We start from the raw sequence: 27,762 nt of genomic DNA on the forward strand, positions 1-27,762 counted from the left end.
TGTTATTCTTTGTGGTCAAACTGAAAGCAAAACCTATCTAATCTTAATCTAAATGCTGAAATTTCTCCCAGCCTTCATTGGTTTCTACATGAGTGATTCATCACTAAATTAAACAAATCAGTTGTGTTCATGGCTTATTATTGATTATTACAAATATTAGATTGCACTGTCATGACCTGTTTTTAAGTTGAGGGATTGATTACCAGAGGTGTGACCAAGTCACTGCTTTGTAAGTGGAGTCCAAGTCAAGTCCAAAGTCAATGAATTGGAAGTTCAAGTTCTTAACTTTGAATTTTCAAGTCATAAGTCATCTGTCCCAACTTCTGTTTAATGATAATAAATAAATTCCAGAATTAAAGCTTAATTTATTTGTTTCAACAAGCAGAAAGTGCAACTGAAATAGATTTTAAACAAAGTGCTGCATTTAGCAGTACAAGATCAAACCTAGAACGAAGAATGATTTATGACTTTTGTCGATGTCGTGCCACTTTTGTGGTGAAATATTAAATATGCACAAGTCAACAGATGCAAGTCGATTCAAGTTGCAAGTCATTTGCTTTCACGTCGTAAGTCTTTATAGATTTTATCAAGTCAAGTCAGAAGTCATTAAAACAATGACTCGAGTCCACACCTCTGCCGATTACATTGTTGCACAGAGCCAAGTTGGTTTAACGGCTTAATAAATCAAACTTTTGGGGGCCAAAAAGTGGAAAATCCAGATTCTTGGTTTAAAAGCTTTTATTTATTTTTTGACTGAAAGTATAAAATACTGAGAAGATATTTTGGCTCTTAAAAATCAACCACTTCAATTTCCAACACATGTGAATGTGGAGGATTCACGCTTCACAAGAATGCCGTCATTTTCCAAGTGTCAAAGTTGCCACAGTTTGTTGTTGCAAATTTGGCAACCTCTGATTGGACGTCAAAGCGGAACTTACGCAAACACCCCTTTAACTGAATTACACAATAAAAGTTTTAGCAAGTAACACAAAAATAGCACATTGATCGGCAGAACGCTGTTAAAGTGAGGTTATTTGTAATATATTTAGATTGCATGTATTATTTAATAGGAAGTTGGCAGTTGATGAATCTGTTGACAAAAGAAGGTAAATGCATTGAAATATAGACGTTTATTGTGACATGTATGAAATTTGCTTCCGGATAAAGCGAACAGGAAAGAGGTAAGACGATGTCATTTGGTTTCATCAAACATACAATTATTTTTCGTTATAGGGCTTTTGTTTTTATTACTGCACCAATATCAAAGCAGACTATAGTTTCATATATTTATCTACCAGGTATTCTACTAGTTTTACGGTCTGAAGCCGATAACTGGTTGTGTAGTGCCCCGGTGTCCCCGGCTAACCGGTTAGCATGTGGAGGTTATGAACACGCACTTGCTCGGCTTCATATCTTGTTACAGACTTTCCTACAGACAGACAGGTTTTCACTTCGCTCTCTACCTTATTGCTGTACGATTCTCGGTAGTATCATCGCAAACTGCAGCTCATTTTTATGGTATTTCTCCTGTATTCTTTATAATTACTAGCTACCCGCTCGTGCGTTGTCCCTTTGACAGGTATTGCCTAAGAGCCGCTGCCTAGGACTTCACGTCTCGGCTGTTGTCTGTCCTTCTTGGGCCGGTAGGAAGAGAGGACGCGGCTGAAGGATTACCACACAAACTGCTGCCTACTTTTCTGACATGGCAGCCAATGGAGCGAGTTGTGAGCAGCCTCAGAAACGTGCAGGACCCAAAGACAAACAGAACGGGAAGCCCACAGGTTGGTTAGTAAAACTTAAATGTACAGATCAGAAGTCAGCCATGACCTTTGAATCCCCTCTGAGAAGACTTGTAAACACCTCTTGGGATACAAAAGTCATAAAGTTATTTGCTTTCACTTTCCTCCTGTGTAGACAGGACAAGGACATCCCATTTCACAAAATTATTTATTATGTATTTAACTTTATCTATCCCACAGGATGTAATGGTTAATGAAACTGTTATTAACACTAAAGCTCAAAGCAATTTAATCTTTTTTTGTCCTTCAGACTTATCAGTCAGAGACAGGCGGCAGAAAGACAAGGACGAGCGTCTTTCTCTGGTCTTATGGAGGAGACCTGTCACCACCCTACAGTATTTTCTACTGGAGACCCTCATCATGCTAAAGGAGTGGACATATAAGTGAGTTGTTCAGCGGGTTTTATGTTTCTCTGGTGTTGCTTTGAACTTTTGTCCTGTTTGATCTGAAGGTTTTTAAACAGTGTGTGGGTTTTACGCCATCGACAGCACAACACATATTTAAGAGAGAAAATGCAGAGCTATAGATCCATTCTAATGTTCTTATAAATTAAATTCTTTCAATAAAATTTACGTAGTAAAATACATTTTTAACATATTCTCTTCCTGTGTTTGATCTCAGGCTTTGGCACCGAAGAGGAGCAGTGTTCCTATTGTTAGTGCTCTGCTCTCTCTTCTCTGTCACATACTCCGCTGAAGGAGCACACCAAGAGGTTGGTCTTGACTTTGTTTTCACTTGCAACACACACATAATGATCAACACCACTACGTCATCGCTGTCTGTGTAAAGGTCGACGATAAGTCAGCGTTTATCACAAAAACACGCTGCTAGCTGAAAGCTTGTGTAGGGAGACGTTGTCAGGTAACCTTTGATCGTCAGGTCTTTTTGACAATCGGTGGAATAAATGAGTGGTCAGGAAGTGAAATCCTAAATTATTTAAGTTAAAACTGTGTTGTATGATTATAAACAAATGTTGAATTATTGGTCTTTGATTGTTAGAGTAGTAGAAATATAAAATGAAGCTGTATTTAATTCATTTGTATGCTGTGCTGTGTCCTTTTTGAATAAAAAGAATAGAAGTGCACCTGTTGTACTTCATACCTTGTATAAATTTGTTTACTGTTAGATGACTCTTTCCTTGTTTGACCTAACCTAAAATTTTTTTGTCTGCAGTATGTTCAGTACCTGGAGAAGAAGTTCCTATGGTGTGCCTACTGGGTAGGCCTTGGGATCCTGTCTTCAGTGGGACTCGGGACTGGGCTGCACACCTTCCTTCTGTATCTGGTAATGGCAAAATGCAAAGTCTGTTGATGTAATAGAAGTTAAAGGGGCATTATGGAAGTTTGACAGCCAAAACATGTATAGAAATAATACATTTCTTCTTCATACATTCTCCTGCAATGCCCTGGTCCTGTAGAATGAGCCCTGGCATTTTTACTGTGATTGCCTGTTTTTCTGTAAAATCACAGAAAAAGAGAGCTGCTCGGGTCGAGCAGGCTGCTTCATGCGCGTTCACGCTCAGGCATCGCCCTCTGAACTGTTCTTAAATGGTACAGATACAAGTGACGTCACTGGCGCGTTAGCTTGCCTAGTAAGATGTCAAACTTGAGTGCAGAAGACCCGGGTTCGATTCTGGATGTGAACATAGTTGTTGTAGAGTTTCTCTTTTACATTAATGGTATTTTTTTTACAGTAAGATGCCCAAATTCTTATTTGAGACTCGCCAAACGGCATTCAATTCACAGATAAAAAAGATGTGGGTTCAACTTTCATTTTGGAACAATTTTTCAAGAGCATGCAGGAGGACTGACCCGTCATAAACCTTTGTCGGCTGTGCTGAAGAGAAAGGTACAGAACCAAATTATTTAATTAATTAGCTGCGCGTTCTCCTGTCCTCCAAGCCCCCCCCCCCCCCCCCCCCACACACACACACACACACACACACAGAGCTGGCTGTCTCAGCTGTTATTTTCGTTAAGAAGTGTGTACGTACAGCATGCGCGCCTCGTGCACGAGCCTACTATTGAAGCTGCCGTTACACTCTTGGCCTGAGGGGGCAATCGCGAGCATAAAAATTCAAAACTCAGTGGGGCAGCAGTAACTCAGGTGGTAGAGCGGGTTGCCTCATGATCGGAGGGTCATGGGTTCGATTCCAGCTCCCGCCAGGGGTATTCTGCTGTTGTGTCCTTGGGCAAGACACTTCACCCAACTTGCCTGTGTTAGTGGTGGTCAGAGGGGCCGACAGCGCCAAATGGCAGCCTCGCCTCTGTCAGACCTCCCCAGGGCGGATGTGGCTACAAGTAGGTTACCATCACTAGCAGTGTGTGAATGTGAGAGTGTGTGAAAGCGTCTTTGGGTGTCTAGAAAAGCGCTATATAAGTTCAATGCATTATTATTATTAAAGTCCCTTTAAAAAGACCAAATAATTGAGAAAAAAATAAATTATTTAAAGAAGTGAACGGTAAACTAGATTACACTTTACAATAAAAATACTTTGTTATTATTGTGGCGGGGGAAAGCCACAGCACTGTTTAAAACAGGGGTGTCAAACTCATTTTAGCTCAGGGGCCACATTGAGGGAAATCTAGTCCCAAGTGGGCCGGACCGGTAAATTAAAAAAAAACCTTCAGATTGTTTTCTTTGTTTTAATACAATCAATATAAAACGAGGCTGGAGCCTGAGGACAGTGTAGTACAAGTACAACACCTGAAGTGTACTTGAAAATTTGAAAAAATAAAAAAATCAACAAATAAAAAAACATTCCTTAGTGATTCAAAGAGCTTACAGATCACATGGCAAGATCAGTTTCATGCAGCACTTAAAGTATATTTGACTCATTTTACTTTACATCTTTTAGCTTTCACCAGCACATCAATATCAGGAGTCACATCCTGAGTGGCGGCCAACTTCAGGATGTGATTCAAGTTCTTGTGTGAGCCTTGAGCGCAGCTTTGTTTTATTTATACTCGTTACAGAGAAAACTTGCTCACAAAGATACGTTTATTTTCACTCTACATTGTAAAGTATGAAAATAAAGTTTACACAACCATCTCGCGGGCCGGATTTAACCCGCTTGCGGGCCGGATCCGGCCCGCGGGCCGCATATTTGACACCCCTGGTTTAAAAGCTGCAGAAATGACTATTACTATGTTCAAGGGCCTCTTTTATAAAGCTGCTTACTCACAAAACGAGTCTGAAAATTGCATAAGTGTCGTGATACAGAAAGAAAAACTTGACAGAAAAACGTGCGCAACTTTGGGCAAACGTTGGACCATAGTAAGCACATTTTGTAGACGGTGAGATGGTAAAATGTTTTATTTAGGACACATTTACAGACTTGTTGAGACACACACACACACACACACACACACACACACACACACACACACACAAAAGCAACCAACAATCAGCCCCTCATCTCTGAACCGAGAATGAAAATTACATCTGTAATTAAAATGTGTTTTTAAGATATTACTTTTACGTCTTCAGATGGCTTATTGGCACATTAACTGTGTTGAGCACCACAGTGCTTCTGTGAATCAAGCCTCAACAGCTCCGCAGCGAACCGAGCAGTGTTGCATCTATCAGGGTTTCTGACAGAACACCGGCTCGTTCCAGCACGGTGGGGAACAATCGGGCTGTTATTTGTTTGATATGAACAATATTTTCTGCCTAAAGCCCTTTTGGGTTAAATGAAATGTTCATTAAATTTTCCTCTTAGATACGGAAAAGACAGCGATCCCTCCCTGCACACCATAGTGCTGCCTTTGTTGATGGTATCTGTCTTTATTGCCATCCTAGGCTCCATCTGACCACTTCTTTAAATGTTTTATTTATTTTTTATTTATATCCGCTGATAGCTCCACAGCTCACCATTGCAGCAGTGTGTTTCCACTTGAAGGAAATAAAACATTATTTCCGTGCCTACGTCCAGAACGTGGATGTCTGCCTTGGTTGTCATGGTTACTCGTGATAAGTAGGTTAATTTATTTGCACAGTATTCATAACGTAGTTTGCATTGTCCATTTATGGTGGTGGTGGTGGTGGGGGGGGGGGGGTGTAGGAGGAGGGATGTGATCCAGAAACACCTGAGCACATTTGTAGGATAGGTGTGATTTATAAAGCAGAAACCGTGTCGAGCCTTGGGTAAGCAGAGTTTTATAGGTGGGAAATTTTAATTTATTTCTAAACTTAAAGTGACTATAAGGAAGTTTGTCAAAACATGTATAGAAATAATAAATTTCTTCTTCATACATTCTCCTGCAATGCCCTGGTCCTGTAGAATGAGCCCTGGCATTTTTACTGTGATTGCCTGTTTTTCTGTAAAATCACAGAAAAAGAGCTGCTCGGGTCGAGCAGGCTGCTTCATGCGCATTCACGCTCAGGCATAGCCCGTAGCATTTGCTATCCGTAGCTTTAGCAGCAGAGAGTGAGGTAGTGCCAACTCAGCAACTTTGTCGCTGTTCCTAACACCTAGTGATGAACCTAGCTACATTTCTGAGGACCCTTAGCTACTTTCTGTAGAACGTTCTTCTAGACATTTCCTGCAAATTAGCAACAAAATAGCCATTTTCGCTTTGAACCGTTCTTTGGTTGACGTTGTTTCAGCTTTCATCAAGGATATAAATGTTACAGATACGCCAAATGTTACTGGTGCTTTAGCTCACCTAGTAAGACGTCGGACTCTCATGCTGAAGACCTGGGTTTGATTCCGGGTGTGAACATAATTTACCGTAAATCCTCTAATATTAGCCTGTATTTAATTAACTGCCGGGTATCATATTTTGGCCGGAGTCGGCGGAGGTGAATAATGGCCGGTTTTTTATTGTGGCCGGGTGGAATGTGGTAACAAGCAAGTACGGGGGCGGTTGTGTCATCCGTCTCACTTTTGATTTGCCAGTGATAGACCGCGAGGGTAACTTTAACCGTGCGGAGATGAAGAGGAGGCGAAAATTTTATATCAAGTTCAAAGAGAACGTGCTGATTATGCTGCTGAACACTCTGGGGAGCAGTAGCAGGGGTTGTATGAACTAGTCACTAGTCGACTTCACCGCTCTATAGTGACTTTTTATGCCTGTCATCGACTAGTCGCTTTCACGTGATAATGATCGGCAAGATGCAGTCCACGGAAAAGACAGCAGCCTGCTGTCAGCAGGTGACAAGCTCCTGCGCGTCGGGAGGCAACACGCTGTGCCAGAGCGTCGGTACTGACACCCGCCGTAAAATAGACATTTAACCAAATTGTGACCTTTACCCTCTTGCAATTTAACCTTCCCCTCACCCCCATCCTAACCTTAACCAGCTTGCGCATGCAAAGCTCTGATTGTTGACGTCTGCGTCCTGAGCACGGCCACAGTAACATTATCAAATCAGGTGTCGCCACCTCAAAAACTAATTTAACACGCGATCGTTCATGTCGGCTCATTTCCTTTTATGTTTTCTGTCTTTTATTTGTGCCTGATGCGTTTCGCTTCTGTGGATCGGGGCGCATCACCTGTTTTGTCCTCGGTGACGCACCGGTCACTGATGAGGCCGGCGAGCACTCCGCTGTTTTTGTGGTCGGTAGATCTTTTAGAACTGCAGTTCAAAGGTAACTCATAAGGTGAATATATCTGAAGCCAGGTAGCAGTTTTTCTTTAGGATTGAGAGGAGATGCAGGAAGATAATAAACGGGCAGGACAGAAAAATAGTCAAATAAAAACAAGTTAGTTTTTGTACCTGGTGGTTGCAACAAACAGACGCCATTGAAGGTAATCAGAAGTGAGGAACAGAAAATGAAATAATTATTTTAATGTTTAGAGCAGCAGGAACTCCGAGAGGCTGCAGGCGCATCAGTGAGTTTGCGGCCGCTGCGCAGGGGGAGGGGGGAGATGGCTGAAGCAGAAACTACCGTTGTTAAAAGAAATGTGTTTAACTTTGAAAATGTGGGCGCAATTTTAATTGTCAAAAACTCCAGCGAACCATTAGTTCATTTTGCTCAAATAGAAATTGAGACCTGCCTCTAATTCTGGTCCTCCTTCCAATTAAGGCCTGGAGCTTGATGAGCTTGAGTCAAATACAGGCCCGGGCCTGTATTAGAGGAATTACAGTATATGGAGTTTCTTTTTTACATCAGTGGTATAGTTTTTTTTTACAGTAAAAAGACGCCCAAATTTTTATTTGAGACTCGCCACAAGGCATTGAATTCACAGATAAAAAAGATGTGGGTTCAACTTTCATTTTGGAACAATTTTTCAAGCAAGGGACGGGAATGATCTGATCATGCAGGAGGACTGACCCATCATAAACCTTTGTTGGCTGTGCTGAAGAGAAAGGTACATAACCAAATTATTTAATTAATTAATTAGCTGCATGTTCTCCTGTTCTCTGTCCTCCGGGCCCCACACACATACACACTGCAGGTTCGGCCGGCCGACAAGAAAGTGCAGCTGCAAAGACAGAGGCATATTATTTTATTCATTTGCTGTGTTCTTCTGTCCTCCGAGCCACAAAAACACACACACACACACACAGGACTGTCTCAGCTGTTATTTTCGTTAAGGAGTGTGCACGTACAGCATGCGTGCCTCGTGCATGAGCCTACTATTGAAGCTGCCGTTACGCTTTTGGCCTGAGGGGGCAATCGTGAGCATAAAAATTCAAAAGTCCAAAAAGTCCCTTTAAGTAGTGTTTAAAGGAGCCTTATCATGGAATTCCACTTTTTGGAGCTTTTTACCATGTGACATTGTTGTTTCCTCATGAAAAGTACCCCCAAACCATTTTTTTTGGGGCTGCATTCATGCTTTTTCCTGTCTTGGCTACAAATTTTGAGCTTTATTTTGAAAATCCTGAAAAGCCTGAATAGAAACGAATTTTGTCATCGTGTCCTGCTCCTCTCCCTAAAGCTAGTCTCTGATCTGAAAACTGTCTCCCTGGAAGTAGGCCACTAATGCCCACCTTCTCAGAGTTGTGGGCATAGAGCGGTTGATTTCATGCTGCAGTTGAGAATGTGACCCTCATGTCACAGATGACTGCTTTAAACCTCCACCGATACCAGAGTAGATATTCTGACTAATTTTCTCTGCATTGGGGATAAAACACCACCGTAAAACCATGCATCCTGTCCACAAAGATGCACATGCTAGCCAGCACAGGTTATGTGTGCTAGGTGACTGTTGTTTTGTTACAGACTTGATAGCCTAGTGGTTAGAGTGCCAGGCTGGTTGCTTTAACCACCGGTCTACAAAGGCCAATACAACAGCAGACTTGTCTAAGATGCTGTTGTAGGCAGTGTTTGCAGATCAGCGCTGCACACGTACCTCAGATCGCTCTGAAAGCAGGGAGGTAAGTGGCAAATGCAAAATGCCTGGGAAAATGATTACATTATTGTGATGGGACCTGTAAATATTGGTGAGGACCAATCTGTACAAGACAAGGAAAGTACAATAAAGTGTGATTCAGAAATGTGAAGAGATAAGTCAAAACAGGACAGGCTATCTGGGTATTCAGTTCTGGGCCTGAATGTGTTCTGTCGAAGCACCATACCTTGTCAGATTGGCATACCCATATTACAGGGCATGCCAATCTGACAGGCCAGGTATGCCTCAATGTCCTGGAGGTGTACAGGTCCTGTAGGGAGGGGAGTTTACAGCCAATGACCTTCTCAGCACAGTTCAGCACACTGCAGCTTCTTCCTGTCCCTGGTGGTAGCTCCAGCGTACCACATGGTGGTTGAGGAGGTAAGGGTGGACTCGATGCCTCATCGACTGTGCTGATGGGTTGAATTTCTTCAGCTGCCTCAGGAAGTACATCCTCTTTAGGTTTTGTATATAAATAAGTCCAGGACTATAAATGTGCATCACCAAATTGACATCATTGACCCAGACATGGAGAAGAGAAGAAATTAAATGGCTGTAGGTTCAGTAATAATCAAATTCTCCCTTCAGGAGGAAAGAACCACCATAAATCTGGCCATGTGGTAAGTAGCAGCTACACTAGGGGAGAGGAGATTCTGTGGTGACCTCATATGCGACATGCCGACGTCTAATTTGTAGTCTAAGTAGTTAAGAATTTTTACAAACTGATAATGTACGTCACCGGTGTGGTCAAAACACACATGATTACTTTTCATTTAAATTGGAGAATAACATATGTGCAATTCGGGATGTAAGGTGAAACAGATTAGTAAATGGCTCTTTTAGCACAGTTGACTTGTATTCATTTTTTCGTTCTGTGGACCCATGAGCCAACCAGAAAGAAAGGAGACTTTGGCTCCCTGTTCAGGCTGACGAAAATAACTCCTATTTAAGATAACTGACATCTCAATAATGCCTATGGTAATGTTTTATCATATACTGTGCCTACTTTAGCTCTCAGATCTGGCCCCTTTAAAGTGCATTTTTAATGTTCTTTAAAATGATAGAAAAACACCATCTAAGGTCAGAAAGCTACGTTGGTTATCCTTCCAGGATTTCAGATAACTAACAGGTGTTTAAAAATACTAAATCAGGACAAGTGGGCAGGCTTCCCTAAAAAGCGCACAGTTTTGGAGTCACGTGACTCATTACATACCAAAAAGGAAAACTTGGAAGACGTGCTTGACTCCAGTTATTTTTAGTTGCTGAGGTAACACCGATTCAACTACAGGGAGTGCAGAATTATTAGGCAAATGAGTATTTTGTCCACATCATCCTCTTCATGCATGTTGTCTTACTCCAAGCTGTATAGGCTCGAAAGCCTACTACCAAATAAGCATATTAGGTGATGTGTATCTCTGTAATGAGAAGGGGTGTGGTCTAATGACATCAACACCCTATATCAGGTGTGCATAGTTATTAGGCAACTTCCTTTGGCAAAATGGGTCAAAAGAAGGACTTGACAGGCTCAGAAAAGTCAAAAATAGTGAGATATCTTGCAGAGAGATGCAGCAGTCTTAAAATTGCAAAGCTTCTGAAGCGTGATCATCGAACAATCAAGCGTTTCATTCAAAATAGTCAACAGGGTCGCAAGAAGCGTGGGCAAACCAAGGCGCAAAATAACTGCCCATGAACTGAGAAAAGTCAAGCATGCAGCTGCCAAGATGCCACTTGCCACCAGTTTGGCCATATTTCAGAGCTGCAACATCACTGGAGTGCCCAAAAGCACAAGGTGTGCAATACTCAGAGACATGGCCAAGGTAAGAAAGACTGAAGGACGACCACCACTGAACAAGACTCACAAGCTGAAACGTCCAGACTGGGCCAAGAAATATCTCAAGACTGATTTTTCTAAGGTTTTATGGACTGATGAAATGAGAGTGAGTCTTGATGGGCCAGATGGATGGGCCCGTGGCTGGATTGGTAAAGGGCAGAGAGCTCCAGTCCGACTCAGATGCCAGCAAGGTGGAGGTGGAGTACTGGTTTGGGCTGGTATCATCAAAGATGAGCTTGTGGGGCCTTTTCGGGTTGAGGATGGAGTCAAGCTCAACTCCCAGTCCTACTGCCAGTTTCTGGAAGACACCTTCTTCAAGCAGTGGTACAGGAAGAAGTCTGCATCCTTCAAGAAAAACATGATTTTCATGCAGGACAATGCTCCATCACACGCGTCCAAGTACTCCACAGCGTGGCTGGCAAGAAAGGGTATAAAAGAAGAAAAACTAATGACATGGCCTCCTTGTTCACCTGATCTGAACCCCATTGAGAACCTGTGGTCCACCATCAAATGTGAGATTTACAAGGAGGGAAAACGGTACACCTCTCTGAACAGTGTCTGGGAGGCTGTGGTTGCTGCTGCACGCAATGTTGATGGTGAACAGATCAAAACACTGACAGAATCCATGGATGGCAGGCTTTTGAGTGTCCTTGCAAAGAAAGGTGGCTATATTGGTCGCTGATTTGTTTTTGTGTTGTTTTTGAATGTCAGAAATGTATATTTGGGAATGTGGAGATGTTATATTGGTTTCACTGGTAAAAATAAATAATTGAAATGGGTAATGAGAAAGCAGTAAAGCGGCTCACCTGATCGTTTTAGATCAATGCCGTGCTCGCTTAGAAACTCGTAAATTAGAAAACAAAAATTCTTTTTATGGAAACTTGTTTAATGTAATATGTCATGGGACAAGTTTCTGTCGAAATACATTTAAATAACAAATGCTCTTACCAGTTAGTGTTACCAAGTCTGTGTGCATATTTCCCACTCTTCAGCCGCTCTTCTTTCACCATTTAAATTAATTATCCCTGTATAGCTTGTTCCCATCAACTCTGGCTGCTGGCTCAAAACTGTATGGCTGTGCGCCTTCAGTATTTAACATAAGTATATGTTTGTATTCAGAATCTGGAGCTTCCTGCTGCTGCTGCAAATCCTTTTTGTTTTCTGAGCAGTCAGGAATGTTTTCTTCCCTTTAGCAACGTCACTTCCGGTTTCCAGCAAGAGATGCTGTTTTTAGATGGATGAGCCTAATTGGAACAGTAATAGCACCTTTTTTTCAAGTATCTTACTTTTTTAAAATAAAAATATAAAGCTTAGACCTGTTACAATATAAGGGCTTCAACATGTGTTTAATGTGGAAGATGCCCTTTAAGTAAGGATTCTACACAGTTTTATAAGTGAGGCCCCTGAGCTTAAAGCTGTAAGCTTATTAGTTTAACTCCACTTGACTGTCATTATAGCACATTTTTACAAATGTTTCTGCAATTTATAGACTTAAGAAGGAAGTCATCATAATGTCATTGATGCTGTAAGAAATTGGGGGTTAATATAGTTGCTTTTAAGCTTATTATATTACCTTTACTTATGGTTATGTATTTAGCAGACGCTTTTGTCCAAAGCGACTTACAAGTGATAATCGGCATGTTGCCCTTGAGGCTAACAACAACAATAGCAACAACAACTTGACATCAATCATGGAGAGGAGGGAACAAGGAGTGGACAGTAGAGTTCGCTTAGCCTGGCGGGGGGAGGAAAACCTGGCGTGCCGCAAGGCTAATGAGCACTGCGGGAAACCCTGCCAAGATCGTCAACACTCATCACGGGGCAGCAGTAGCTCAGGTGGTAGAGCAGGTTGCCTCATGATCGGAGGGTCTTGGGTTCGATTCCAGCTCCCGCCAGGGGTATCCTGCTGTTGTGTCCTTGGGCAAGAGACTTCACCCAACTTGCCTGTGTTAGTGGTGGTCAGAGGGGCCGACGGCGCCAAATGGCAGCCTCGCCTCTGTCAGACCTCCCCAGCGTGGCTGTGGCTACAAGTAGCTTACCATCACTAGCAGTGTGTGAATGTGAGAGTGCGTGAAAGCGTCTTTGGGTGTCTAGAAAAGCGCTATATAAGTTCAATGCATTATAATTATTAATGCCATTGAAACGCATAAACCAAAAAGCATTATGCTACCTTTCTAATTTGAACTCAGTAACGTATGCTGTAACCAACCATGCCCTGCCTCCTCCTCCTTGCTGCCTGCCAGCTGTGATCACAAGCAACAACAGAATTGTTCCCGCTGCTTCTTCGGGAAACAGCGCAAAAAAATAAATTAATTTAACTTGGGATCCTGTAGGCGTGGCGCTGGGATTTCACTACGCCTATGTAAGGGAAACACTGCTGTCTGTAGCCAGGTTTTTTGTTCTGAAATCCAAATGACATCAAATGCCTGAAAAATGCCTGACGTGTAACTCAAGTCCCATTGGGGCCAGTTCCATGCTTCAGCCAGAGGATGGCGTCATACACCTACTGTGACCTTTAGTTACTGTCTACCACACTCTCAGAAATTAAAGTACAGAATTGTATATTTAAGGGTACATTGTCTTGTCACTGGGTACCATTTTTTTACCTTCAACTGTGGGTACAAATTTGGGCCCTTGTAGTTTGTACCTTTTTTACATGCCAAACATGTACCTTAGTGAACAAATTTGTACCCTTAATTTAAAGTAAGAACAAAGGACACTTACACAGGGAGAACATGCAGACCAGAATGTGAACCTGGGACCTCCTAATTGCAAGGCAACTGCACTAAGCACTGCACACTGAAATGTTATGTATATTTATATATGTATATGTGCATGTGTTCTTTTATTTCAAGATCATAAAAATTTCAGACCTCAGATACAAATTCAAAAATACTATTTTTACTTTTCAAATACAATGCTGGCCTGTTACAAACTTATCAGTAGTATGTGACAAAAGCTTCAAATTGGAATCAATTCCAATTACTGACATCAGGCAGATGGGAGTGAGTGCATCAGTGGGAATGATACATATTTTCTGTAGGTGTCTCGGGTGCTCTTCAGCATCATAAAAACATAAAAGGTAAATATGGAAGAAAAAAGCTGATGATCTGAGGCCCTCTGAAAGTAGTTTATTAAGATATGAGCTGACGTGTTTCCGTCGCTTGCGACCTTCTTCAGAGCATAATCCTTCAGGGAACACAGGATTGTGCCCTGAAGAAGGTCTCATGGGACCAAAATGCGTCAGCTCATATCTTAATAAACTACTTTTGGATTGCCTCAGATCGTCAGCTTTTTTCTTCCATATTTACCTTTGCTGTTAGAAGACATTTGTTATCCCAATATTTATGCTTTCAAAAGAAAACTGAGCCACACTCTTTTCAGAAATAATTAATTGGTTAATACATTTTTTATATTTATTGTTCATTTTTTAAATCCAACAAATACTTTTACAATGATCTTTAATTCAATTCAAAATTCAAAAATACTTTATTAATCCCAGAGGGAAATTGATTAGCACTTACAAAATGGTGAACAGTGAAACTATGAAATCTGTTTACAGAAGTAGTTTTGCTAACGGATGGTTTTTAGTGAAAGGGATCATAACCAGAAATTGTACCGTACAAATGTGTACTTTTTACTACTAAAGAACATAAATGTACCTTTCAGAAAAAGATAAAAGTACAGATGGATACCCTGAGTTCCAATATTAGTCGTTAGACTGCGTTAATGTCATTTTTGTCCCTTGGAGCATAACAATGTACCCTTTCCGTACCCATGTTGACTGTGCAAGGGCAATCCCAGAGCGATGCAGTTTTCCTCTGCTGACATTTGTCACAGGATGACTGTGTGTCCGAGTCACTAAAACCTGCGTCTTGTGCTCTGGTTGTGGTTAAAAAGGACGATTTGGCTGAATGAAGTCCACTTCAGAGACGTGATGCGACTTCTGTCCCAAACTCGTTCACATGTGGGTTTGTCGAGTCAGCGATTTCCATCATGATGAAATAATAGGAAAAAGATATGAGCCTAGCTTTTCTGAACAGATGTGCACTATGAAAGTCTTTGTAGCTTTTACACACACACACACACACACACACACACTGAACTTAAACTGAATTCTTTTTAGAGCAAATTTGAGTTTCCAAAATCAACCAATCAAATTAAAGAGTTTTGATTTATTTTCATTTGAATGTAACTTTTTGCCCCTTTGACGAAAGAACAAAAAAACAGTTTGAATTTAAAATAAATAATTTGACACTGAGAAACAGCCTTTTGAGCATTTTAACAGTTAAAATGTAAAAAATTAAACCAAACAGTTTTGAATATTTAATTAATTAAAGTTCTGTTGTTTTAAATTCAGTATCTTTTATAACTATATGAAAGTCTATTTTAAAATAAATTTATCTCTAATATTTTTTTCTGATAATCTGCTGAAGTTAAATTAGTTCTAAAATTTTCTTCAGCCAGACCTTTTAAAATGAACTTTACTTTTGTAGTCTCTAACCAATCTTAGTCCCTTCCTAACTTCTGGATAAGTTGTAGTAGTGCAGGTTTATTATAAAACAATAATCTGTTTTATTAACATAAGTCACATCAACTTTTATTTATCTGACAATTTGAATTGTTTCCACACACTTTAAGCCTGCTACTCACAAGGAGACGAGCTCCTGATTTTCATGTTCTCGATGCAGACCCTCACAGTCATCCATGTTAACGTGTTTGTAAGGAAAATGGCTCCGATTAGCCGTGGTTTCCATTCGATCCTCGCGGCGCCCCACAGAGAGGATTAGATCACCGTAGACAAAGGATTCACTCACCACTGGATCTCATGATTCATTATGATGTTTCATTGGGATGATTTTCTAATTGGGGGAAAATGCATTTTATTTTACATTTGTCTGGGGGGGGGAAATTAAAAGTAGTTAGTTCTTTGTCAGATTTATGGTGGATTTTATGGATATTTTCTAGTTTTTTTTCCATTGTGTCAGATTATAAAAGTATAAAAGTCATTAAAGTCATTTTATTTAAAAAAATGAAAAATAGATTTATACTAGTACGTAATAACTTTCTCTGATGTTCTAATAACTTTAAAAGTAGTCACTCATATCCACTCATCCATTGGTAAGCAACCACATTGCTCACCGCTCACCCGAACCTGGAGGACTCATCGGGAGTGAGATCCTTGTTGATGTCGGCGCTCAGAACAAATACCTCACCTGTCCAAACAAGTTAGTAGAACAAAAATGTCCTCCTTTCTTCTCTCTACAAAACACAAATGACCCTTAATTTCTGAGATGAATACAAAAATAACGATGGATGGAGTTTCTGCACCTACTGCGTCTTGGGCCCTGTTCCATCTAATTGGCTCCAATATTGTTTCAATACTTATTTACAGAAAGACATTTTTATCTGTAATTTACAGAAGCGGGTTAGGGCCATTGAAAAGAAAAAAGATTTCTGATTTTTGACTTTGAAAAAAGTCTGACTTATTTTTCTTTTTAGTGGCCCTAATCCTCTTCCGTAGAAACATTTATTTTTAAATGAATGCGTGGTGTGATTTTGTGTGGTCTCCGACTGCAGTTCACGAACGTTTTTATTGTACATTCGATACAATAAAAGGTGTTTCTTTTATCGACTCTGATTTTATTTTTATTTCTTGCTGAATAGGACCACAAACCTCCACCAGCTTTGACCAAATAACTTATCTGTGTGAACATTCATAATACTTTGCTAAATATAGAAAATATGTTTAAATAAAGAATAAACTATTTCTGGTTGTTTGCTAGAAAAGCCTAAAATGTAATTTTAAAGACCAAATCCAGAAAATTGAATATTGGACAAATTAGACAAGCATAGGAAACCCTTTTAATAATCAGATAAAGAGTTTTACTAATTCCCTTTACACAGAAGATCTTTTATTACAAATACTGTATGTCTACTTTATTTCCAAAAAAATAAAATAACAGAAAATTTCTTTTTCCGTTTAAAAAAAAATTTACGGCCCATGAAGTAGTTTGGTGAATGTGGCCCGTGTGGTGATGATTTTGGATACCTCTGCAGTGAATAAGTTTATTTTGTAGTGGTTTATCTTACTAAACTGGATCAATTATTACAATTTTAATGACACACAGAAACTCTGCTCTTCACCAGATGAGTTACTATGTTGCCTCGGGTCCCTGACACTTTTCCTAAGCCCATCCTGGCAGGGAAAGGTTATGACACATGTTCCTTCATGTTGGATGTCTCAAACTTAAATTAAAGTCTCGTTAGTCATCACACACTGGTGAAATTCCATCTCTGCATCTGACCCATCCCTGTGGGGGGTGGTGAGTGGGGACACTTGGGAACTATTTGGTGGTTTAACCCCCCAATCCAATCCCTTAAAGCTGAGTGTGAAGCAGGGAGGAACTATGTCCCATGTCCAAAGTCTTTGGTATAATCCAACTGGGATTTGAACCCCAATCTCCCAGTCCCAGGGTGGACAATACCACTAGGCCACTGAGAAGGTTTTGTCAAAATGTCACTTGTTTTCACCAGCATGTTCGTCTTACTAACTAAACTCCTGGGTGTCCCTGTGATGGACTGGAGACCTGTCCAGGATGTCCCCCGGTATCCGGTTTAGTGACTCTTTTACCCGGATTTAGTCTCCATATTTGTAGTTTTGAAGCCATTCTTTTTGTCATGTCAGGTTTGGTTAATCAAATTAAAGAGGCATTCTTTGTTCTTGGATTTGAAGTGAAGTAGTGACTTTATTTTTCAGGGAACACAGGCTTGTTGTGTTAAGTCTCTTCACTGTCCGCGTTGACGTGGCGGCGTTAAGCATAAAGGATTATCTGTGTCTTGGTAACAGGTGGGCCCACTGTTATTGAGGCCAGGTGGCTAACCACACATCATACAGGGATACATAATGACTTACCTGTCAGTGTGTGTGTCTTGTGTGTGACTCAACTGAAGTTGTGTGTGTGTGTGTCTGCAACAGTGTGAATATTGGATGGGCTCAGCCATTCAGAGCTGGATTATATATAATTATGTTTTAATGATGGCATGCTGCAAATCAAAATTAAAAAATACCACAAATTGTGGTCTCCAAGTTGGATTAACAGCTTTTATTTAAATCTGGGAGCTCTAAAGTGTGGCCCGGGGGCCATTTGCGGCCCTCGAATGGAGTATGCGAGAACGGGGCACATTTATCTCCCCAGCTGGCTGTTGATGTAGATCAGCACTTAAAAAAAAATAAAAAATTAACAGGCTATGTTTGAAGAGTATAAATAAAACCATTCACAACAAAGTCATTTAGCTTTTTTTTTTTTCTCAATAAAATCATCAAACTTTTGTGTCTCGTGAGGACTTTTACTTTGGTGATTTTGGCCCTCGATTAAAAAGTTTGAATTTCAAAAGACCATTTATTTGATTGGATTTATTTGCCAAATGGCATAGAGCCCAATTAAATTCTTCTTAGTCCCCCCCCCAAGTAAAATATTTCATTTTTTCCACAGAACTTTTCAGATGATAAAATGATTTTGGGGGGGGGGGGGGGGGGATTTCTAAATGATTTCTGTAACTCTTTAAACTTAAGCTGCTTTTTTTTTCATTTCGGGGTTTTTCTCTCAGAATTTGGTTTTGCTAATTTTTTCCCCAACGTTGTTTAGTTTTTTTTTGGTGTTTTCATCTCATTGTGTAAACGACCAGCCTTTCTGTTTCTCAGGGTCCTCACATAGCCTCAGTGACCCTGGCAGCGTATGAGTGTGGCTCCATAGATTTCCCTGAGCCTCCGTACCCAGACGAGATCGTTTGTCCTGACGACGGACAACTGGAGGGCAGTGTCTCGCTCTTCTCCATCATGTCCAAAGTCCGCCTGGAGGCCTGCATGTGGGTGAGTAGCTCCATCTGTTTTGTTTGTAAATGAATCCTAAGTGGCTGCACATGTCAGAGTTCCTGTGATGTGACTGCAGGGAAAAAAAATAGTATGATGAATGAAGCTGTACGTGTTTAGGGTGCGGGCACGGCCATCGGAGAGCTTCCTCCGTACTTCATGGCAAGAGCAGCTCGTCAGTCGGGAGCCGATCCAGATGATGAAGATTATGAGGAATTTGAGGAGATGCTGGAGCAGGCTGAGGACGCACAGGTCAGAGCCGGTCATGTTATCATGGTTGCTTAAATATCTGCATAAATTCAGTTTTTCCCTAGATTGCTCCAACCTAATCTCTCGCTAGTTTCACTTTTATTTGAAGATTTAAAGCTCTTAAAATAAATCTGGTGGGTTCAGACATTTTTGTAGTCTTGGTGCCGTCGTCAGCACAAAGTGATGGTTGAACTCCATCTGTGTGGTTTCAAAGATGATTTCATGTTGCTTCTCCGCTCAGCGTGACACCATCCTTTTTAATTTGGTCTAAGTTTTTATAATTCACATCTGAACATGGAGCTTCTGGCCTCTGATTGGTCTCAGCAGATCATGTGACTTCAGTGAAGTCCCTCCCTTCATGCACTTCCAGTAAACGTGTCTGTTGGTGGGTGAGTCACCCTGAGCACAGTTCCCTCTTTAATCATCCCAGAGCTGCGCGCTCGCTCCCTCCCTCCCTCCCTCTCAGCGGCCTCTAATCTGAATGACAGACACGACTGTCAGGAACGGCGTTCACATGACTGCAGACGGCTTAGATCACACGCTGAGTCAGCAGAGGGGAAATTGGAGAAATGTTGGGCATTGTCTCCATCACCTAACCCCACTTCAGCCATTGTTTCCTGAGCAGACTGAGAGGGCTCACCTGTGCGCGCCCCTGTGGACTCACCGGATTTATTCACAGCAGTGAAAACCTGGACGGGTCGGAGCTTTTTGTGGGAGTGCCCAAAGGTTCTGGAGATAGAATTACAGAATAAATGTCACACCAAATTGTACGCTCAGTTGAAGAACAATAAAAATAGCTTTTCTATAAAAGGGAAATGGTTATGGGATGTAACCCTAACCCCACACAGAAGAGCCTGGCTGGGATTTGAACCCCAGACCTTCTGTGAGGAAACCCTGCCCCGCCCCACAGAAACACTGTTAGCTTTTTTAATGAACATTTACAAGGTGCCAGGTTTTAAAATGGCCTCCTGACCCCCTCCTTGCACCGGCTGTGATCTTTTCTGAGTAACCGCAGACCTTTCACCCCCACTGGAGAAAAAAAAGATGCAATCAAAGAGCCGTGGCACTTTTTTACCACAGATTTTTAGCAAAATGCCACAAGATTTACCAAATATAAAAAACAGTAGTGCTCAGAAGTAGCAGGTTGTGTACCATAGTGCTCCTTGTTCTAACGCTGCAGACAAGCCTAACCCGAACCCTAGAGGTAAAGAAAGAAGAAATGTGCTGTCTTCGTATTTACTTTTACAAAGAAAGTAAAATTTGTAAGAACATATTTGTTTATTTATATTTAATTTTTAGGACTTTGTCACAAGAGCCAAACTGGGAGTTCAGCACATGGTGCAGAAAGTTGGGTTCTTTGGGATCCTGGCTTGTGCCTCGGTGAGTATAAATGTTAACTAGATAAAGACAAATGTTTTAAACCAAACCGCTCCTCGTCTCTGACTTTGCTTCCCGACCATATTGTTAAATGTGGTTTTAATCAATATTTCTCCAGAATATCTGAAAGTCGTGTAATTTTTAACAGTTTTTTTCTCTAACTTTGCACATGCTGCACTTTGTTCAGTCTGTTAGTTAAGAATCAAACCTGCAGCAGAGGAACATCGTCTTTTAACAGCCAGAACCTGAAAGATGCACCACGTTTTAACTCTAATTACTCCTTGTATGGCTCCTTGTTGGAGCTGAAATATAATCCTGTGTCTCAAATGGTGTCATCTTTCATACGTTTTATAAAAAGATCTGGTGGTGGAGTGAAAATTAGTGCAATAAACGTTAAATAATATATTAAAAGTCCTTTAGAAAACCTGGAGACAAATAGTTCTAGACCATTTGTAATGGTTGTCTGACTACCTGGTATCTTTCTTTACCGACCACGTCATGCTTTTTTATATTTTTACAATTTTTATATTTTTTGTTTTTGTGAAGCGCCTCGTGATTTTTATCTTGAGAGGCGCTATAGAAATGATATTTTCTTCTTCTTCTTCTTCTTTTATCGCGTCAACACCACGTTTTAAATTCTTTGTTTTCCAGATTCCAAACCCTCTCTTTGACTTGGCTGGAATCACCTGCGGTCACTTCCTGGTTCCTTTCTGGACCTTCTTTGGAGCAACTTTAATTGGGAAAGCTGTAATCAAGATGCATATACAGGTACGTAAAATGTTTACTCTCCTCCTATTTCTGCTGTTTATCAGACTCCCCACCTCTTCTCTTCTAATGTGATTCAGCATTTTGTTTCGTGTCATCACACAAAGTCATGATCCGTCTCTAAAACACACACAAAGTCATGATCCGTCTCTAAAACACACACAAAGTCATGATCCGTCTCTAAAACACACACAAAGAGAAAAAGGCTGTTCGGTGCTGACTGGTGCAGTTTGACCAGACGTGTGGGAAAGATCAAGCCTGGGGCCGAGATCACGTCGGTTACTGTGAAACTTTTAATTGTACATTTTTGGTTGACTCTCACCAATGGCTTTGGTTTGATTCCAGACCAGATCAATAGACTGTAGATGAAAGGCATTTTAACAACGGCTTGGATCCAAATAAAATTACTCCGGATCTCAGAAAAGAACCGAGTTAATTATGGAGGCTAGTGTTGAGTCTGCCACCCCTGTGACTAATGTAAACCTGTCTGTATGTGAGTGACTCGGGGTTGTCTTCATTTAATAAATCCATCTCTCAATAGAAAGAGCCAGTGAGACCTCTCCAACGGAGGGCATGTCTTACTGCAGGGTGGGAGGTGTCTGAGGATCAGTGGACACAAGAATGAAATTAAAACAGACTCAAAAAGCTGCAGGGGAGACTTTTTCTCAGACGTATCCTGTCTGATTTTGTCCAGGAGGGCATGTGTCATGCTCTTTAAAGCTGATTGGCTTCAGAACTAGAGAAGAATAATGTGATTTTTGCCCCCCGTCCACCTACCCACCCTTCCGCTTTGGTCCTGTTCTAACCACACAAACCCCCTCGCAGCACAGAGTTTAGCTTAGTGCCAGGTTTGAGTTTCATAATTAGTGTGTCTGTGAGCAGACACGAGCAGATGTGGCTCGTTTCCCACAGCTGTGTTTCTGCGATGTCCACGATAAAATCCACTAAACACAGAATTTATAATTATTATTAATATTATTATTAATAGTAATAATCCTTCTTGTTTTCCCCACAGAAACTTTTTGTGATCATTACCTTCAGCAACCACATAGTGGAGCAAATGGTGTCACTCATTGGGTAAGTGTGTGTGTGTGTGTGTGTGTGTGTGTGTGTGTGTGTGTGTGTGTGTGTGTGTGTGTGTGTGTGTGTGTGTGTGTGTGTGTGTGTGTGTGTGTGTGTGTGTGTGTGTGTGTGTGTGTGTCGTGTGTGTGCATGCGTGCATGCATGTGTGTGTGTGTGTGCATGTGTGTGTGTGTGTGTGTGTGTGTGCATGCATGTGTGTGTGTGTGTGTGTGTGTGTGTGTGTGTGTGTGTGTGTGTGTGTGTGTGTGTGTGTGTGTGTGTGTGTGTGTGTGTGTAGAGGTGTGAGGAGCTGAATTATTCAGTTACGTGATGAGTCCTCCCTGCTTTGTGGTTACTGATGCATTACTAAACACTCTCAGATGCATTTTTAACCACCGAATGGGAATCCTGTATGATTGAATGCTTTCTCTGCAGGGGGGTGGACGTGTTTGCATTTTGCATTTTTTCCACACACAAGTATTTCTTTGTGCTGCCTACATGCAGTCTCTGCAGCACTGATGGTCAGGAGTGTGAGGTCACGTTCAAAACGTTCAGCTCTGACTGGGAGGATGTTCTGAATGAGGCGAAGAACACGATCAGACACCAGGCTGGAGAGTTGATCTCTACTTTAGCTGCTCAGCTAATGCTAATGGAGAAGATGTAGAAGTAACACAGTTGTCAGATTCAACGTAAACTATACTTGAGAAATTCCTGATTTTGTTCAGATTTTGCAGAGTCACTTTTGTGTCATGGACTACTCTCAGCTACCACCCCTCATTTCAGCTTGGCCTTGTTAAATCTCACTGCATTGTTGACCATTTATGTGTGCTGATGTCAGTAAGTTGAATTGACCGAGTCCAAAAGGTAATCCGATGTAGATCCAGGTAGGGCTGGGCGATATGGCAAAAATAGAATATCACGATTTTTCCCATATTTTATCACGATTTCGATTTTATCACGATTTTTTATCCATGAATAGCATAACTTCAATTAAGTATTAAAGAAGAGAAACATTGAATAAATAAACATTTATTCATATTGGGGATAATCAGCACAGTGCTAACACACTTATATTTTAAACTCACACCAGAGATGATAAAAGCCCTGAGAGAAACCATTACAAAAATCAGTTTTTCTCGTTTTTCAAGTAACTTAACATAAATTAAAATCGTAAACATATTTAAAGTGCAAACATGTCAATTGCAAACGTATTGTGCAAACTTGTTCAAAATACTATGTAGCTCCCAGTTGCTCATGTAGTGGATAGTTAAGCTCAAATACGGCTCTGACGTGCGGCTGGACCAGAGATTGCTTGTGGTAGCAAAAAACTGCGCATTTTGAATATTTTCTGCAACAAGTCTCTAAATAAAGTAAAATTTTCCAGTGCAGATTGGAGACAACCCATAGAAGCACTGATTTGATCTCATTTCAGAGAAAAATAGAACAGGTCAGATGCACCTAATAAATAAAATTACTAACAAACTCAGGAATCTTTCTTTGCTTCACTGTTCTGGTGCTGAGAATATCACTAATGCGGATCAAAGGAGATACACAGATGAATGCACCTCTTATTATTTGGAAACTACAATTACTGCAGCTGGCAGAGGCAGAGATCGTTTCTATTGATACACGGAGTTTACAGAATCATTTTAAATGTTAATAGGGGAAGACTGCAGGAGGGAGCGGTAAAATACAGGGGGTCCCCAGCAAAAACAAGAAACTACGAGTCTGATGAAACCCGCTGGTTTTCCATCAGGCAGTCACGGGGCAGCTCCAACGACCCAGTGACTGAGCTCAGTCCGGTACCGACACCGGCTCGGCAGAGGGTGGACGAGCCGAGGCGACGTCGTGCTCTGCTTAAGAAGTGGTGTTATTTTCCTGCTTCAGAAGAAGCGTCCAACGTGTTTTTACGCTTTCTCCGGGACATGTCACGTCACTAAGTTGTTAGCGCCGCGCGCTAAGGAAACCCTGCGTTCCTCTTCGGAACGAAAATCTCGTTGTCGCTCAGCCGCGGCCGAAGCCATGTTTGTTCACACACAGGTGAAAACAAGCGGGGCACTAATATATTACTATGGCTCACTCTGATTGGTTAAGGGTCAAACAAAGGCGTGTCATTCGCCTGAGGTAAGTTCCATTTTCATTCAGAGGCAGAAATTCAACAGCAGAGCTGTGAATCCTGATAAAACGGTCTCTCAAAAATGACAGACCGTCAGATGTGTAGATCGTAAAACGGTCTAAAATCGTCATATCGCCCAGCCCTAGATCCAGGTATGAATTTCTGAACGTTGCATTAAAATTCATCCCATGGTTTTAGAGATGTGTGAGCTCAGGTACAGGAAGTCAGTGGGAGCTGTTGTTGTTTTAGTGTTCAGGAGAAAGCAGAGCATGTCTAGGCTAGTAGAAGCTAACCCTTAGCATTAGCAACTCCACCACATGACGGAACTTCTCCAGGCTTGTGTTGTTTGTGAAGATAAAACATCAATGTTGCAGAGCAAATGGAGTCAGTGGTAGAGTCGTGTTCCTGTTAGCCAATCGGAGGTGATATGTCTGAATGATCTGGCTAACTTTATCTTTCTGAAACAGAACCAGAGCTAAAGGTGGAATATGAGATGCTCAAACTACATTATTAAAATACACTAGTCAAAGGTCCAACCCCCTTTCTACAGGCCCTCCCCCCAGTCTGCACCATCAGAATACAGGAATGCTCGCTCCTTGTTCCCGGGGGTTCAGTTTTACGGTCTCAACCCGTTGTGGGGACCTTTTCTGCCGTAATTCCCAACACAAATGCACCTCTGTAACTGCATAACCACTTGTATGCTATAGCTAAGATAACGTGGTGTTTTATGGTGAAAATGAGTTGGTTGTTAGCCTTCTCGTTTTATTCTTCAAAATCACAGCAGCAGGATGTTCATGACGGGATGAAGTTTCTTCAGGATTGTATTATTCAGAAATGATTAAAACATTTCATTTATTGTTGCCTTTGATATGTGAAGAACATTTAAAAAATGCTCCAGTCAAAAACCATCTCCTGCTGCTCTTTTGATTGGTCGCCCGTCAGATTCAAAATGAAGGCTGTGCCTTTGACCATATTTAGTCACAGTTCTTGGTCGTTTAGAAGAAAACCGTTGAGGCTTGTTTCCCATGAAACCTGGCTGTTGTGATGACTCGCCATGGTCTGTACCAACGGTGCATCCGTGCTGACTCCGGGTGTTTGTTCGGGTTTTCTTGTGCGAAGTGGGCCAGATAACAGAACTGACTCATTCAGATGTAGTTTGATTCACCATCAGGAATTACCCCGTCTCCATTTGGTGCTCATTATCTCATGGTCTGCTTAGTCTAGTCAAATCTAGACATGTTTACATCCTGTCCAGGGACGGAAAACCATTCATGCCTGAGCGTATGTAACCTTTTGTCCTCATGCTAATTAGAAGTTTAACAAGAAGTAGAAATCTAGAATGTACAGCTCCTTTATCGCCATCTGCCTGTCCCTGACATGAAAGGTTTACGTGAGACTCATTATGACTGGTGCCTGAGCACTTCCTTACTGCCAAATAGGGACGTTAGCACACCCTGATTGGCTGTCCTTACATGGTGGTAGAGGTGATGACATCATGCCGACTCACTTCCTGATTGAAGAGGCTGACACAGACTCCTTTAGAGAACTTGAGAGTATAAAAGGAGAACTGAGGAGTTCCTGCTTCAGTCCTGCCTGCTGCCTACTCCTTGTTGCTCACAGTAACAATTAGAGGTGGAGGCAGCGGCAGCAGTGAGTCCACGTGTAGAATGAGGCCTTCAGCAGCTGCTGCTCTGATGCTGTCGGACTCCCGGATCAGAGTTTAGAGGATGGACTTTGTTACAGGTTTAGAGAAGTGCCTGGTTCAAGCCTTTTATGGGTAAGTGACTAAACCTTTCTCTTCCTTTTGTTCTTTTCTTTGTTGCTCTGTGGGTGTCCAGGTCTGTGCCTAGAGTTGGACCATCTCTGCAGAAGCCCTTCAGTCAGTACCTGGAGGCCCAGAAGAACAAGCTACACCACGCTGGAGGAAGTAAAACAGCCGTAAGGACAACTTTACATTTTTACTGTAAATTAGACCATATAGTGAGTTTGGAATGAAAACTGGCGCCCTCTAGTGGACAAAGCTGTAGCCGAAGACATTTTTTTCTTCCGGGTGTAGCTCAGGATCACATTTCCATTGAATTCTGACAACAAAAGGCTGAATTACAGTAATGTAGGTAGTGCCATTTATCCGTTGTCATTTGGGGTTTTCCAGGATGACAACTGGCTCTCGTGGGTGTTTGAGAAGGTGGTGCTGGTCATGGTTTGCTACTTTATCATCTCAATCATCAACTCCATGGCTCAGAGCTACGCCAAGCGGCTGCAGCAGCTGAGGAACTCGGAGGAGAAAACCAAGTGATGGCGGTTCAAAGCTGTGTGTGCATCCAAGTGACTGTGCTGCTTCTGCTGAGAGCGCTCCACTCAGACACGGCCACTCAAATACATTACCAACAAACCTCACCGCCATCCATTCTCAAGAGTTTAAAAAGAAGATCAGACTGGCTTTGTGCGCGTGTGTGCGTGTGTGTGTGTGTGTGTGTGTGTGTGTGAGAGAGAGAGAGAGGATGTATGTGTTGTTTTATTGTTTCTTAAAGGTGTCTAGTTCCTCCTGTTATCTCACTCTGCCGTGTGATTGGTTGGTTGTACTGCTGGTCTTAACATGTTACTTTAAGATGATCCATTCATGGACCTCAGAGGAACTGCGGTGATTGGAGGGTAACTGCTGTGTTTGAGGGCAGCGTCAGTCCGTTGCTACGCCTTATGCAAGACGGGAACGTCAGAATTCCCTCTGAAATAACTCCTGACTTATTTACGTGATTTTAATTTAATTTTGTAACAGTTATGTGTGGATGGTAGTAGATTTTATCTAACCGTGTGCAGCAGATGTTTTCTTTTCAGGGCTGTCCCCATGTCCCTGTCCTGTCTAACAGTAAGATCTTTGTTTTAGTGACGTTGGTTTGAAGTGAGAAGAAAGCAATATCAACTTAAAACAGTGGTGTATTGATAGTTTGCACATTGTGTAAATATGTTAATATTTTTTGACAGGATGCACGGTTGTTTCTATTCCATTCGTGGTGTACATGAGCAAAACAAAAAGATAATTGGTGAAGTGACATTGTACACTCGATATAGTCCCATTTCTACTCTGTATATTCCGATCATGTATAAAACCAGGAAACAAGTTTTCCAAGTCTGAGTATTTTGTTTTTGTTTTCTTTTTTTAAATGTTGATTTGAATGCATTTAGCAGAGAGCCTCTACAAGGTAAGTGACCTCTTTAATATTTGCTAGATCAGTCTGATGCTTTACTTCCTGACTCAAACCAAATGTGGACTCTGGATCTTAGCATTTTTCTTCTCCTCCAGCTTCGTTTTCCCACCCCGTCAGCTAGCTTATCAGACTGGTGTTGGCAGTAAC

The 27,762-nt window shown here is 41.5% G+C and overlaps 1 protein-coding gene across 3 annotated transcripts; it reads left to right on the top strand.

The window, feature by feature from the left end:
• The first annotated feature begins 1,042 nt into the window (after window positions 1-1,042).
• On the top strand, window positions 1,043-26,923 carry vmp1 (vacuole membrane protein 1). 3 transcript variants are annotated; one of them, XM_015951835.3, is made up of 12 exons: window positions 1,043-1,181; window positions 1,580-1,781; window positions 2,050-2,182; window positions 2,421-2,511; window positions 2,973-3,083; window positions 18,673-18,840; window positions 18,961-19,092; window positions 20,389-20,469; window positions 21,118-21,234; window positions 22,247-22,308; window positions 26,248-26,347; window positions 26,562-26,923. In XM_015951835.3, exons 2-12 carry the CDS (start codon window positions 1,703-1,705, stop codon window positions 26,703-26,705), a joined length of 1,218 nt encoding a protein of 405 aa, XP_015807321.1. In that variant the 5' UTR covers window positions 1,043-1,181; window positions 1,580-1,702; the 3' UTR covers window positions 26,706-26,923. The 3 variants fall into 3 exon arrangements, with proteins under 3 accessions (XP_015807321.1, XP_015807322.1, XP_015807323.1); XM_015951836.3 differs by lacking the exon at window positions 1,043-1,181 and adding an exon at window positions 1,335-1,472; XM_015951837.3 differs by lacking the exon at window positions 1,043-1,181 and adding an exon at window positions 1,356-1,484.
• The last annotated feature ends 839 nt before the right edge of the window (window positions 26,924-27,762 follow it).

Source organism: Nothobranchius furzeri, chromosome 13 (genome assembly GCF_043380555.1).
Source record: "Nothobranchius furzeri strain GRZ-AD chromosome 13, NfurGRZ-RIMD1, whole genome shotgun sequence".
NCBI lineage: Eukaryota > Metazoa > Chordata > Actinopteri > Cyprinodontiformes > Nothobranchiidae > Nothobranchius > Nothobranchius furzeri.

Coding starts and splice junctions, on each gene's coding strand:
- vmp1 (XM_015951835.3), top strand. CDS start 1,703: ATGGCAGCCAATGGAGCGAGTTGTGAGCAGCCTCAGAAACGTGCAGGA. Junction 3,084..18,672: donor ACACCTTCCTTCTGTATCTG/GTAATGGCAAAA, acceptor TCTGTTTCTCAG/GGTCCTCACATAGCCTCAGT. Junction 18,841..18,960: donor GCCTGGAGGCCTGCATGTGG/GTGAGTAGCTCC, acceptor GTACGTGTTTAG/GGTGCGGGCACGGCCATCGG.